The sequence below is a fragment of the Trichoderma harzianum genome (genome assembly GCF_003025095.1).
Source record: "Trichoderma harzianum CBS 226.95 unplaced genomic scaffold M431scaffold_2, whole genome shotgun sequence".
In the NCBI taxonomy this organism is placed as follows: Eukaryota; Fungi; Ascomycota; class Sordariomycetes; order Hypocreales; family Hypocreaceae; genus Trichoderma; species Trichoderma harzianum.
The window spans coordinates 1,368,854-1,381,013 of NW_020209250.1; the positions used below are offsets into that span (position 1 = coordinate 1,368,854).

The 12,160-nt window shown below is 50.5% G+C and overlaps 2 protein-coding genes across 2 annotated transcripts; one reads left to right on the top strand and one right to left on the bottom strand.

Annotated features, from left to right (window-relative positions):
- The first annotated feature begins 2,085 nt into the window (after positions 1-2,085).
- M431DRAFT_291323 (hypothetical protein) lies at positions 2,086-8,823 on the top strand. The gene is made up of 2 exons (XM_024914089.1): positions 2,086-7,798; positions 7,872-8,823. The coding sequence occupies exons 1-2, from the start codon at positions 2,296-2,298 to the stop codon at positions 8,441-8,443; spliced, it is 6,075 nt and encodes a 2,024-aa protein (XP_024778624.1). The 5' UTR covers positions 2,086-2,295; the 3' UTR covers positions 8,444-8,823.
- A 500-nt stretch (positions 8,824-9,323) lies between these two features.
- Positions 9,324-11,940, bottom strand: M431DRAFT_516115 (hypothetical protein). The gene is made up of 4 exons (XM_024920299.1): positions 11,241-11,940; positions 10,029-11,163; positions 9,669-9,972; positions 9,324-9,612 (listed from the first exon to the last, which is right to left on the bottom strand). Exons 1-4 carry the CDS (start codon positions 11,507-11,509, stop codon positions 9,575-9,577), a joined length of 1,746 nt encoding a protein of 581 aa, XP_024778625.1. The 5' UTR covers positions 11,510-11,940; the 3' UTR covers positions 9,324-9,574.
- Between the last annotated feature and the right edge of the window lie 220 nt (positions 11,941-12,160).

The window sequence follows — 12,160 nt, forward strand, 5'->3', positions numbered from 1 at the left end:
CATTAAACATTTGTGAACTCGGGGTTGTCTATCAGGAAGCAAGTCATAGATGCTGGTATTGGCTGCCCACCTTTTACATAGCCCAATACTCAGTTGGAAGACAGCATGTCAGAGCAACTTGATGGAATATGGGATATAAGTACAGAGCTTCTATATTCCGTTGAGGCATATCCTGATGAATAATTTTCCAATCTAGTTCATAGACAACAGTGATTACAACGTGATGGATTGATGCCCATGTTTGGTTCAATCTACCAGTAGTATCGTCGCCATTAGATTCCCCAAGCCTAAGCATCAAATGCTATTCGCCCCCAATACAGGTATTAGGTATGCATCAATATCTACTAAATCTCTTTGACAATCTATTCTTGTCTGACTATTCTATCGGTACTGACGCTATTTACAGTATAATTGGGCATTTTTTGGCTTGATTCACGAGCCAGGCTCTTCTACTGTGCTTTGAGATCAATGTTGACTACTATCCATATGGCCTGCAAAAAAGTATGCAGGCATATATAGAAAAAGCCTTCATAAGGTACGCAGGTGGGCAGGACCTTTGAGACACATAAACAACCTCAAAGTATCAATGACACCTCTTATGACTAGAAATCAATGTCCAATGCATTCACAGACTTAGACTCGTCTACCAAGGCATTGTTATTGTTAGAGTCTCGGGTAGCATGGCTACCTACCAAATATGAAACAAGAAACATTTCTCAGCAGACGGTCTGAGCACACCCGGCTCGATGAATTACACGTACTCCGTACTGTATGTACCTGTACTCCGTAATGGCGCATTGTACATAATCGATAAGCGACGGGTTTGATTGCCAACATGGGTCAGGGGTAACAGATCAAGAGATCTACGGAGCACGGAGTGGCCTCGAGTATTACGGGTACAGAAGGGGAGACTCGAATTCCCGGCAAGGTGGCTCGATGGAGATGAAACCCCCAAAATGCCCAGGAGATCGGCCTGATGGATGAGAACAATTGAAGTTGGCAGATGGGTATGATACGGGCACTAACAACCACGTGTGATGGGCGTCAAAGCTCCGTGATGGCTTGTACCTGATTGTTTTACCAGGGGAAGCTGTTCAAATTCATGTCCTAGGTATGAGCCATAAGCAGTATATGTACCTACATGTACTCGCAGGCATGTTACAGTGGTCGGCGGAAGCAATTATCAAATAGATATACTTACATGGATCCATCGAGAGCGAGACAGAGAGATTAAGCCCATTGATGCCGTTGTGACATCGCCTCCTGCGTCGTGCAGCGCCGGCGTGTGATGGCGAGACACTTTGCCTAAAAATACAGGGCACTGCCTATTTGGTCCGACTCGTCGCACAGGCCACCTCATTGCACCGCTTTGGGACAGGAGGCGACAAGCGGTTCGCTCGAAGTTGGGCTGCAGCAGTGCGTTCATCGTGGTGAGTGGTTACATGCGCGTCCTGTCCAGGTGGATGAAGCAGGTACAAAACCGTCCCCTGGCAGCTAACCCCTGCCGGCGGCCTTCAGAGGGTTCGACTCCCTCTCCACTGGCCACGACCCCGTACAAGCTCCCCCCGTACAGGGAGCCCACCGCTGATTCCTAGCGGCCATTTAGCGGGGCTGCAGCACTAAAACGCCCGACGGTTGGTACCGGGTATTATAGCGTGCGGCCTGTTGAGGAGAGACTTGATGCTGCTGATTTCAGAGACACGATATCGCGGGCCAGAAATTTCCCCTCGCTGCATCTGTCATATAATTTTTTTTTTCTTGTTTGAGATTTTGTGTCACAGTTTCTTTTTTTGGGCGAGCCTTGGGAAGCACCGTGCATCTTGGCATTGCAATAGACAACTCGGCATGTTGATCAGCTTTGGGCGGATGCTTTAATTGCGCTATCGGATCGCTATCTCTTCCCGCCGGTGTGCATAATTTGGTCGTGTTTGCTCAGGGGTTCTCGAACGGCCAGCCGTCAGCCAACCGGCGTTTTGCAAACGATCTTCACACATCGTAAGTCTTGCAGAAAAAAAAAAACTCTATCGATTTTGAATTCTTTTCTTTTGGTCGAGTTCGCGCCCGCTAGCCAGAGAACCTTGTCAGCGACTAAGAAATAACAGCCTAGGCGTCACGATATATCTGCACCACCGCGTTCAAGGTTGGAGCTTGATGCGTTCGCAACTTCCACCCATCAGCGCATTACTTCGTCAAGCCTTGCCAATCAGCAAGCCGCTGTCTACGACGAGATAATAGTCGCTTCTGCCTGGCCCAATCGAACAGTTTTCTCGCCAGAGGCCGACATCCTGAGCTTCAATGCCCTGGCAGCCTCTCCCCCGGATCGCCTTCGCCGTCGCGACCTACCCTTTTACAGCCGCGAGCCCGGCCGATCTCCCACTCGAAATCGGCGATGAGCTCTACATAATCGAAGAGACGCCAGACGGCAACTGGCTGCGCGGCTACCTCGTGGCGCCCCCCAGTTTGCTGGCTGGTCTGACATCGGTCAAGGGACAGACGTTGGAAGCTCGTGTCTTCAGTGGCATCTTCCCGAGAAGCTGTGTAGAGGTTCGGGAGCTGCTTGGCGAAACGGACGAAAGACACGATGAAGATTTTGCAAGCGACAGTGGCATTGACGATCGCCCGGGTAGCGATTCTGCCAAAAGTGGCATAGAGTCAAAAGGCCAGGACAGGACGACAACGGATTCGAGCCAGTGGAAGAAGACTTTGCGAGATCTCACGGGCGACGCGGTCAAGAACCTCTCAGTCCCGGTTCGCAGAGACCCCAATGTGCCTCGACCCCCAGCACCTGTTCCGATGCTCAAGATTGGAGATGAGACGCCGACCTCGGTAGATGAACCCCTAGTTGACGAAATCGCGTCGTGCTTGCGAGAGTGGCACTCCAAATATCTGCATGAGCTGCTTCTCTCGCGACAGTATGCAAAGCTCGAAAAATTATCACAGCTCGTAAACTCTTTGAACCTCCACCGTCAACAGTTTCTCTACAATGTTCTTACAGCGCACGAATACGAGCGACTGCGGGAGAAGACAGTCTGGGATCTCGTCACGGTCAACAAACTATGTGGTGGTGAGGTGGTTGTGCGTGATCCGGCAGCGCGCGGTAGAGTTCTCACGGCGGATGACTCTGTTGTCGATGTCACCAAGCTCCAATCGGTTATGAGCTTACTGGATGAGCCTCCCCAAACCACGGTCGAGCTGGCGAGTCTAAATCACATCTTGCTAGACGTCAAGGGCTTTGCTGGAAGCTCCACCGAAGAGACAACAATTGTGGCTTACCTTGTCAGCAAACCGCAATATGCAAAGGGATCCAACCTCTCTGAGTGTTTCAGCATTGAGATCCCCGCTGGCGGCTCAATCAGCGGTCTTGCTCAAAACGCGAGCACCAAAACTCTGTTCACAGATCTCTCTGCCCATGACATTGGAGATGCGCCGTCCGCCGACTCAGAGCTGTATCTTGTTGTGAAGGTGTTGGGATCACAGCATATATTTATCCCCCAACCTTTATCTCGGTCCGGCACCGACAGCAGCTTTACGAGAGAAAACGTAAAAACCCCGCCAGCAAGCTCAGGAAAGGCTTCTAGGAGAAGCATGATGTGGGGGAGCAAAAGTTCACGAACCGCCTTTTCTCGAGGGAACGCAGTGACCAAAATGGACTCCGTTTCCGAGTCGCAGGAGGGGAGACCTTCTACAACTCGTCTGGATAGCCAAGACGGGAGCAGCCATCCACCAAGCACTGCCGGATCCAAAAGTACTTCGGCGGCAAGTCTTCACGAAACAGGACAGATTGTTGAGCGTACCGTTGGCGTCGGAGTTTTGAAGCTCAACTCCATCATGAAGCAGACAGAAGAGGTTGAACAGGTCGTCAACATCTGGTCGCCGTCACTTGGCTACTCTCAGACTGACAGGGAAGCTGCCGAAGAGTTCGATCCCTTGATTCGGGAGCTGATTACCAGCACTTCCGGCCAATATGAAAAGTCGAGGAGTGGCGAGCGACTGCAGGTTTCTCTTAGGAAATTCCATCATCCGGATGCAGATGGGCTGATCAAGGCTACGCCCACCATCTTGTCTGGTGTATCAAAGACGAGTAGAATCGGGTTTGCTGCCGCACCAACGAAGTCAAGATCAGATATATATCTTACGCTCAACATTGCCGCCTTGGCAAAGCAACATCTCATTTCAAGATTCGCGGGTAGCGCAATTAACCTACCCAGCACAGTCAGCGGAGCGAACTTGCAACTTACGCTAGAGATCCGCCAGTCCTCCGGTGAACGATTCGAGAGATGCATCTTCACATCTTCCAATACCGAGGCTCTAACCACGTTCAAATCTTGTGCTGTGGAAAGGGGCGAGGCTTGGAACCAGACGCTCCGCCTGTCGCTGCAACCAAGCGACGTAATGAACGCTCACGTGGTAATGTTCTTGTCGGATATGCCCAACCCGCCATTTGCTGTTGCTCATATGCCTCTGTGGGAGAGCCAAGCCTTTATTCGCGACGGGCCCCATGGACTCTTGCTCTATAAAATAGACGAGTTCACCTCTACTGCGCAGGCAGGCCCTTCGGGCAAAGGCGGATATCTCTCTACCCCCTGGGCACCACGAGGTAAAGATGGATCAGTCGAGGTCACTGGGCCGCTTGCTGTGATGCTGGTTGATACCTACCTCTGCAGCACAAAGTTTTCTCAAGACAGAGTTATCCTCGGGCTTCTCAAATGGAAAGATTTGCCAAAGGACGAAATCCCCGCGATTCTGAAACAAATTATCTTTGTCTCAGAGATTGAGGTCGTGAAGCTCCTCAGCGATGTGCTAGATGGGCTCTTTGGAATCCTTGTGGAGCACTCTGGGAATGATGAATATGAAGATTTGGTGTTTACGGCTATGGTTAGGGTACTTGGAATCGTACACGATCGGCGATTCAATCTTAGTCCCTTGGTTGACAATTACGTGGAAACTCAGTTCAACTATCCCTTTGCTACCCCTTGTCTGATACGGTCTTTCACTCGGCTACTCAAACGCCCCACGGAACCTGAGACAGCTCGCAAGTTGCGGGCGACTTTCAAAGTCGTGAGACACATTTTGAAATTCATCACGCAATCCCGAGGGCAGCAAAAGGTCAAGGAAGCGGGAATAGGGATCAAGTCCTCTACTCAGGGATTCACTAGGAGCCTTCGAAGCATTTTCAAAGCTCTTGATGCGATGATGCGAAACTCGGCACCGGCACTCGTTGGTAGCCAGACGTTGGCGGTGCAGCATTTCCACACATGGTTGCCAGAGCTGACGGGTCTCTTGACGACAGAAGAGATCCTGCACATTGCCATTGATTTCATGGACTCGTGCAAAGAGGTGAAGGGCAAGCTTATCATTTACAAGCTGTGCCTTATCATCAACTACTCTAAACTGGACATATTTGCTCATCCAGAGCAGAAATCAGCCCTGAGTGCCAACACTGTGCGATGGATCTCTCCTCACTGGGGTCATACTGAAGAGGTTAATGATCAGTGGCGAGAGCAAATTCGACTGTGTTGTTCTATCCTCGCCAGCCAGATTGACCATCTGGGTCCGGAAATCCCTGATCATATCCCTAATATTGTCGACTCTTATCTAGCCATTCTCGCCTCCCCGCAGAAGCCTAGAAACAAGCTCTCTCTTTTGTTTCCTTCATCATATCCCTTCCCTACTAAGCCAATAGCTGAAGAGATATCCTTTGACGAATCCCTAGCCGAACTGTCCGCAATTCTTTCTGCTCTGGCGAACTCTCCCTCGGGCATGCAGCTCGAGTTGGCTTCTGAGGACGACTTGACAACTCTTTTGGAGAATCTCCTCAAAGTGCAAATGAGTATCTTGACCGGCGAAGCGTTTCCAAATGGATGGCTAAGTGTGCTTATTTATCATCACAAGTCGACGATGAGAATCTTGCAGTACATGGCCAGTATTCTTCTGGAATCTTGTCTACCCGATCCTGATGAGGCAGAATCATTCAACACCGAGCTCTGGAAGTTGTTCTTCACAACGCTGCTGAAACTTGTGGGAAGCTCCTCGCTTGCTCTGGAGACGTTCCCCGAGCAGAAGAGAAGAGCAGTGTGGAAGATTGCCGGCGATGTGCGGGAACACGGAGCTGATCTTTTGCGAAGAATGTGGGAGGCTATCGGTTGGGAAACCACGTCAGAAGAGCATGATAAATACGGACTCAGCAATATCGGTGGATACCAAGTACAATACGTCCCAACTCTGGTTGGCCCTATTGTAGAGCTCTGTTTGAGTGTCCATGAAGGTCTCCGCAGAATGGCGGTTGAGGTTCTACAGACTATGATTGTGAGCGAGTGGACTTTGAGTGAGGACCTATCTGTGATTCAGACAGAACTCATTGATTCATTGGACACTTACTTCAAATCGAATCCTCTCACAGAAAGCATCCTCCAAAAACTGTTCGTCTCAGAGCTGCTCGAACGATTCCGGCCCCTTTCAGAGGTTGCGGAAGAGCCTCTCTACGCAGCTGTGCGTGAGCTTGTTGGCACTTTGGACGAGTTCCTCGATTTACTAGTTGCTGTGCACAGTGGTGGTGATGGTAGCGGTGAAGCATCCAACATCATAAACCGACTCCGACTCATGGAGTTCCTGCGCGACATGCAGAAGGAGGATATCTTCATTCGCTATGTCCATCAGCTGGCGAAGTTGCAGGCCGAGTCTAGGAATCACACAGAGGCTGGTCTGGCGCTCCGCCTCCATGCGGATCTCTATGAATGGGACCCGATTGGGCATGTTCCGGCGTTGACTGATCCCCAGTTTCCAGCGCAGTCCCCATTTGAGCGTAAAGAGAGGATCTATTTCGAGATGATCAAGCATTTCGAGGACGGAGAATCGTGGAGCAACGCCCTGACTGCGTATAAGGAGCTCCAGGTTCAGTACGAAACCAACGTGTACGATTTTGCCAAGCTCGCCAGAACTGGGAGGGCAATCGCAACGATATACGAGAGCATTTCAAAGAGCGAAAAGATTACGCCAAAGTACTACAGAGTGGTCTTCAAGGGACTTGGATTTCCTACTTCTGTGCGAGACAAGGAGTTTGTCTACGAAGGGTCTCCATCTGAACGCGCTTCTGCCTTTACAGACCGCATGCAAGAGCAATACCCATCGGCTCAGATCATCACCGGCGGTGACGTTGATGAGATGGAAGGCCAGTTTTTGGTTGTTTCGGCTCTTACGCCACACCGAGACCTCTCACATCAAGTATACCAAAGAGTTCGGGTGCCGCATATAGTCCGGGACTTTTTACTGTCCTCCCATCCTCAAGTCTTCTCCGTGACAACCAAGAGGAACACTTCTGGACCAGTGCAGGAGCATTGTGCTGAGAAATTAGTCTTCACGACTGCAGAGCCTTTCCCTACACTTCTACGCCGGAGCGAGATTCTCGAAACTCGCGAAGTCAGGCTCAGTGCCCAGGAGACCGCCTTGGAACGCATTTCTAGGAAGACGCAGGAGATGACTCTACTGGAACGCCGATTAGCTGACGGCGATGACTTGGTTGCTCAACAGCTAATCGAAGCTGTCAACATTTCTGTCAGTCCAGCATCTGAGAATAGCGTTGTGCAGTACCGTAAACTGCTCCCCGAACCATCGAGCGGAGAAGAGGGCTCGGATGGAGACGACGACGAGGAAGAGGATGACGAGGTTGAACTTGATCCTCAAGAAACCGCAATTAAGATGACTCTGGTAGATCATGCTATGATGCTCAAGAGATGCTTGACCCTCTTTTCTCGGAGCAAGAATGAAGCCATTTCCCGGAGATATTCGGAGCTTCAAGGCTGTAAGTAACACTCTTTACTCTTTACATGTGTATGACTTGCGTTGCAAAAGATAGACAACTGACACCAAGTTAGATTTTGAGGCAACCTTTGCACCAGAGATTGCTCTATTCGCGCCCCGGCAGCCAGTCCTACAGCCAGTCTCAACGCCGTCCCCTACTTGGAGAGGGTCAACACCCGGCGGCGAGAAGGGCCCACAGTGGACGAGCATTGCTGTTCCAGTGAACGGAGTGAAGGCTGAGGAGGCGACTGTCATTCGACAGATCACGCCTCGGCAACGCGGTGCCCGCCTGAGTTTCTTGGGAGGCCGAAAGAAAGAGCTAGACGGCAGCGAGGCTACTGATCAGGCCAACGGTAATCCAGGTGAGACGAAGGCACATGCACGCGGCCTCAGCAAGGACAACGCTCCCCATAACCTGTCCCAAACCCAGGGCATGGATAATGTCCATCAAGACACTCATAGAGAGAAGCGAGGCGGCTCAGTCGGCAGGGTGAGCTTGGATGCGCTCACCAAAGACCGACCGTCGATGGATGAGCCTGAGACAAAGAATAAGAAGAGCGTGAGGAAGAGGTTCAGCTTGCTCAAGCTTGGCATGAAGCATCACAAAGCTGGAACTGCAATGGGAAGCCTAGACGAGGAACAGTAAACCACGGGGTTTCTTCGCTGGATATTTATCATACAAATTACTCGCACATACACACACACATACAAACATACACGGATTACCGCCAACAACACGACGGTAACGACGGAGCTACATGAGTGAAGCTCGACGAATGCTGGAGGGCAGCGCCCATGCGACCAGCTTTCAATGTCTCGCTTTTCATTTAGAAGACAAGCAAACAAACGCAACATACAAACACGAATAAACATACACAAAGGCGGGTGGCAACCGTGACGGAATACATACAAGGGCTGTGCAGGATCTCTCTCTCTATATCTCTTTTTTTTTTTTCGGAACTGTTTATATCACCCCGGGGAGGAAAAGTACTCGGCTCGGGATATTGTCGATACCTCTCATCGTTGGCCACACTTGCTTGCTTTCTTTTTGCTTTGTTTTTTCAAATTTCAAAAAAGAAAGGCATCTGGATTTTTGCCGCAACTCTCTCACTGCCTGGCTGTATACACATACATCTCTTTGATTCCGCCCTCCGTCCTTGTTTTTTCCCTATATACCTCTTTTTTCTATTTCATGGCCGGGTTGTTCTGGATACCACTTTGGCCACACTGCGCATAGGCCGCCGCTTTTCCTTTCCTCAAAAATCTCGTGTTTCTTTTTTTTTTCTCGCTGTCTGTTTTTTCTGTCCTCTCATATATCTCGACACTGTTTCTTTTTTTTATTGCGAGAGCTTGGCTGCATTGATGAAGTGGCTTTGCTTGTTTTCTACATGTCTTTTGTGTGTTACTAGTTTCCTTTTTTCCTTTTTTTCCTTACTTTTGATGATATCTTGTCTGTATGTTGCTGTCGATAAACTCGCTCGTCTTTTTCTCTGTTACGTGTTTGTATCCGGTGAGAAGAGGGGCATATAAATGTTTTCCGCGAAAAAAGTGTAGACACTTCGCGTGTATTAAAATATAATTTCATCCTTTGTATCAGATTCGATTTGATATCTGCTAGAGTGCGTTGCGACCGTGAACCTTAATCCTGCCTACCTAGGGTAATTCTATATACAGATGATTCGCTAATATCATCCCAAATCGACCTTTTACACCAAATAAATAGCACGTAAGAGAAAGCAAAAGAACAACAAGAAGAAAACAGCCTCATCTAGGCCACTTAGACGTATTCGCAAGTGACCGTATCGTACCGCTGATCTACATGTCATGGTTAGCCAGCTATGTAAAGAGAGCAAGAAAGGGGAACCACATACTGTTGTATAAGAGCGTATACGTAGTCGAGGCGGAGAGATAGACAGCCTCGATCTTGCAGCTGAGTTCATAGTACATCTGCCCGTCTTTGCCCTGGCGACGGTTGAGCAGATGCTCGGGAATGTGGCTGACGTCGGCCTCAACGTGGGCCAGGACTTGCACATTGGCGTTCCTATCAATGGGGGCTTCTTCGGACGACTGGTCGCAGTAGATGGTCATGCGCATCTTACGGATACGGCCGTGTGCCACAAGGCCTGTCCAGACAAAGGACGTGATGTAAGGCTCGTTCTCGGAGACGGCATCGCCCTTTTTGCGTTTGCGTTAGCTCGCATCGCTGAAGGAGGAACAGGGGAATAGCATACCTTGCGAATGAACCACTCCATGGCATTTACCTTGTAATAGCCTTCCATGCCGCTCCAGCTCTTCTTGTCTGAAATATGGCCATGAACACGTTCGTCGTATTTGGTCCGCCACTCCGTACCGTAGTGCTTCCTTGCCTTGCGGTTCTGCACCTTGACCATGGTGAGAGTATCGGGTGCGCTGTTGGCAAGTCCCTTCATGACGGCGCCCTGTACGACGGCTTGCCAGGCATTTGGAGGCTGCATGATCTGGATGGACTTGTCGACTGCGTTTCTGAGGCGCTCCTTGAGATAATTGGAGGCACCGAAACCGCCGACCAGGAGCACGGCGCGGATTGGCACGTTGCTGACGGTGATCTGGTCCTTGACAAGCTTGATGACTTCTAAGACGACGGGTTCGAATATCGTATTCAAATCAGAAGCCTTGAGAGAATATCGCCCACGAGTGATTCCAAGGGCCTTGTTGTTGGATAGGCCACCGACTGGGATTGTATATGTCTCATCGGGCTGAGCGGCAAGGGTAAACTGACGCTTGACTTTCTTTTCGAATACCTCCATGGCCTCAGCGAGGACCTCCTCATCAAAGCCTTCTTCCTTGCCTAGCTTTGCCTTGAGAAACTTGGCAAAGCGCATGTTGAGGAAGGTTGAGCCACACAGGGCACCAGAGCCAGGAGCAGCCTCTTGGACCTGGAGAATGGGCTTCAGGCCAGTGATGGTGTAGGAAATGAGATCGACAGTGCCGCCACCTGCATCGACGACGACAACGGTGTCGCCAATCTTGAGGCCGTGGGGGTCCAATCCATGCAGGGCATAGATGGCTGCGGCTTCGGGTTCGGAGACGAGATGGATGAGAGTTTTGGACGAGCCAGGCGCCAATGGCAGGGACTGAACGGCCCTTTGGCAGGCTCTCTTGGTCTTGTCCTTGGCGAGATCGCTCCAAATAGCTGGTACGGTGATGATGAATTCCAGAGGGGTGCTTTTGACGACGCTCTCACCAAGCTTCTCACGCAGAGTATAAAGGAGATGCTCGGTAAGGGCAGTCAGATAATCAGTGACAAGCTTATCAGCATCTCTGCCTCCGCGAGCACCATCACTGGCCACGGCCTGACCAATATTTTTCAAGGATGGATCCAAGTCGCTATTGGCATAATGTCAGCTCACGGCTCATACGAAGGAATAGAAGTGGATTTGAGAATGGCGATGGTGACAACTTACAGCTTGAACCACTCAATAACCTCTTCTTGAGGAGCGGTAATGGGGATGGAAAACCCCCATTGAACTTCGTCTTTGGCATAGCGAAGCTTGGTAGGCACCTTGTCCGAAGACTCACCCTCGCGGGTCGTCTTGTTGATGGGCCAAGTGGTGATTGCCGTCCGCCTGTCCGGCCGCTGGGTCTCTGCCCACGCGACACCAGAGTAGGTGGTGCCAAAATCAATGCCCACGATGATCTTGCGATCAGTGATGGAGAGCTTATCAAAATCCATGTTGAGAGCGCTAGACAGGGAACGGATGAGTGGGCGGAGAAGTAGAAGAAGTAGAAAGGAACAGGTCCTGAGGAGGATGTGGCCGAAGAGGATGTGGCCGAAGAGGAGAGTTCAAAGAAGGAGCTTGGCTTGCGGTTGTCTATATCTATATGTGCCCTGTCAGGCCGAGCTAGCAGGCGATTGGAGAGCCAAGGCGTTTACCAACGACAAATGGCAGAAGATAAACGGCCAAGGACTCGTAGGCTTCGTGGCACACAAGGAACAAAGAATGCAGCATATAAGTGAATTGGAGGAAACAGAAGGAATACGTTCCCAGGACAGGCTTCTTCAGAGGTGCAGCTGACCACTTGTCGCAGCCGCGGAGAGTCACAAAGAGGCAATGATTGTATGTCGATGCATGCCAGAGTTAAGCGCTCAACTGCTTCACCTCAGCAATATATGATGCAGGTTGATAGATAGCAAACGGCAGCCCACGCCCAAACACCTACAGAAGCCCGAGCGCGTGCTGCCTTGAGCCTCCAGACGGCATTCAGCTGGGTGGGGCTGATGCCTGGCAGGTCTCGTCATTGTCGCTGGTCGGTAGCAGTACTTGGACTCTGCAGGGCGTCGACACATGTACCAATACCAATACAGTTGAGCAGAAAGTGAGGC

Coding starts and splice junctions, on each gene's coding strand:
- M431DRAFT_291323 (XM_024914089.1), top strand. CDS start 2,296: ATGCCCTGGCAGCCTCTCCCCCGGATCGCCTTCGCCGTCGCGACCTAC. Junction 7,799..7,871: donor ATATTCGGAGCTTCAAGGCT/GTAAGTAACACT, acceptor ACACCAAGTTAG/ATTTTGAGGCAACCTTTGCA.
- M431DRAFT_516115 (XM_024920299.1), bottom strand. CDS start 11,509: ATGGATTTTGATAAGCTCTCCATCACTGATCGCAAGATCATCGTGGGC. Junction 11,164..11,240: donor GTTATTGAGTGGTTCAAGCT/GTAAGTTGTCAC, acceptor TTATGCCAATAG/CGACTTGGATCCATCCTTGA. Junction 9,973..10,028: donor TGGAGTGGTTCATTCGCAAG/GTATGCTATTCC, acceptor AAACGCAAAAAG/GGCGATGCCGTCTCCGAGAA.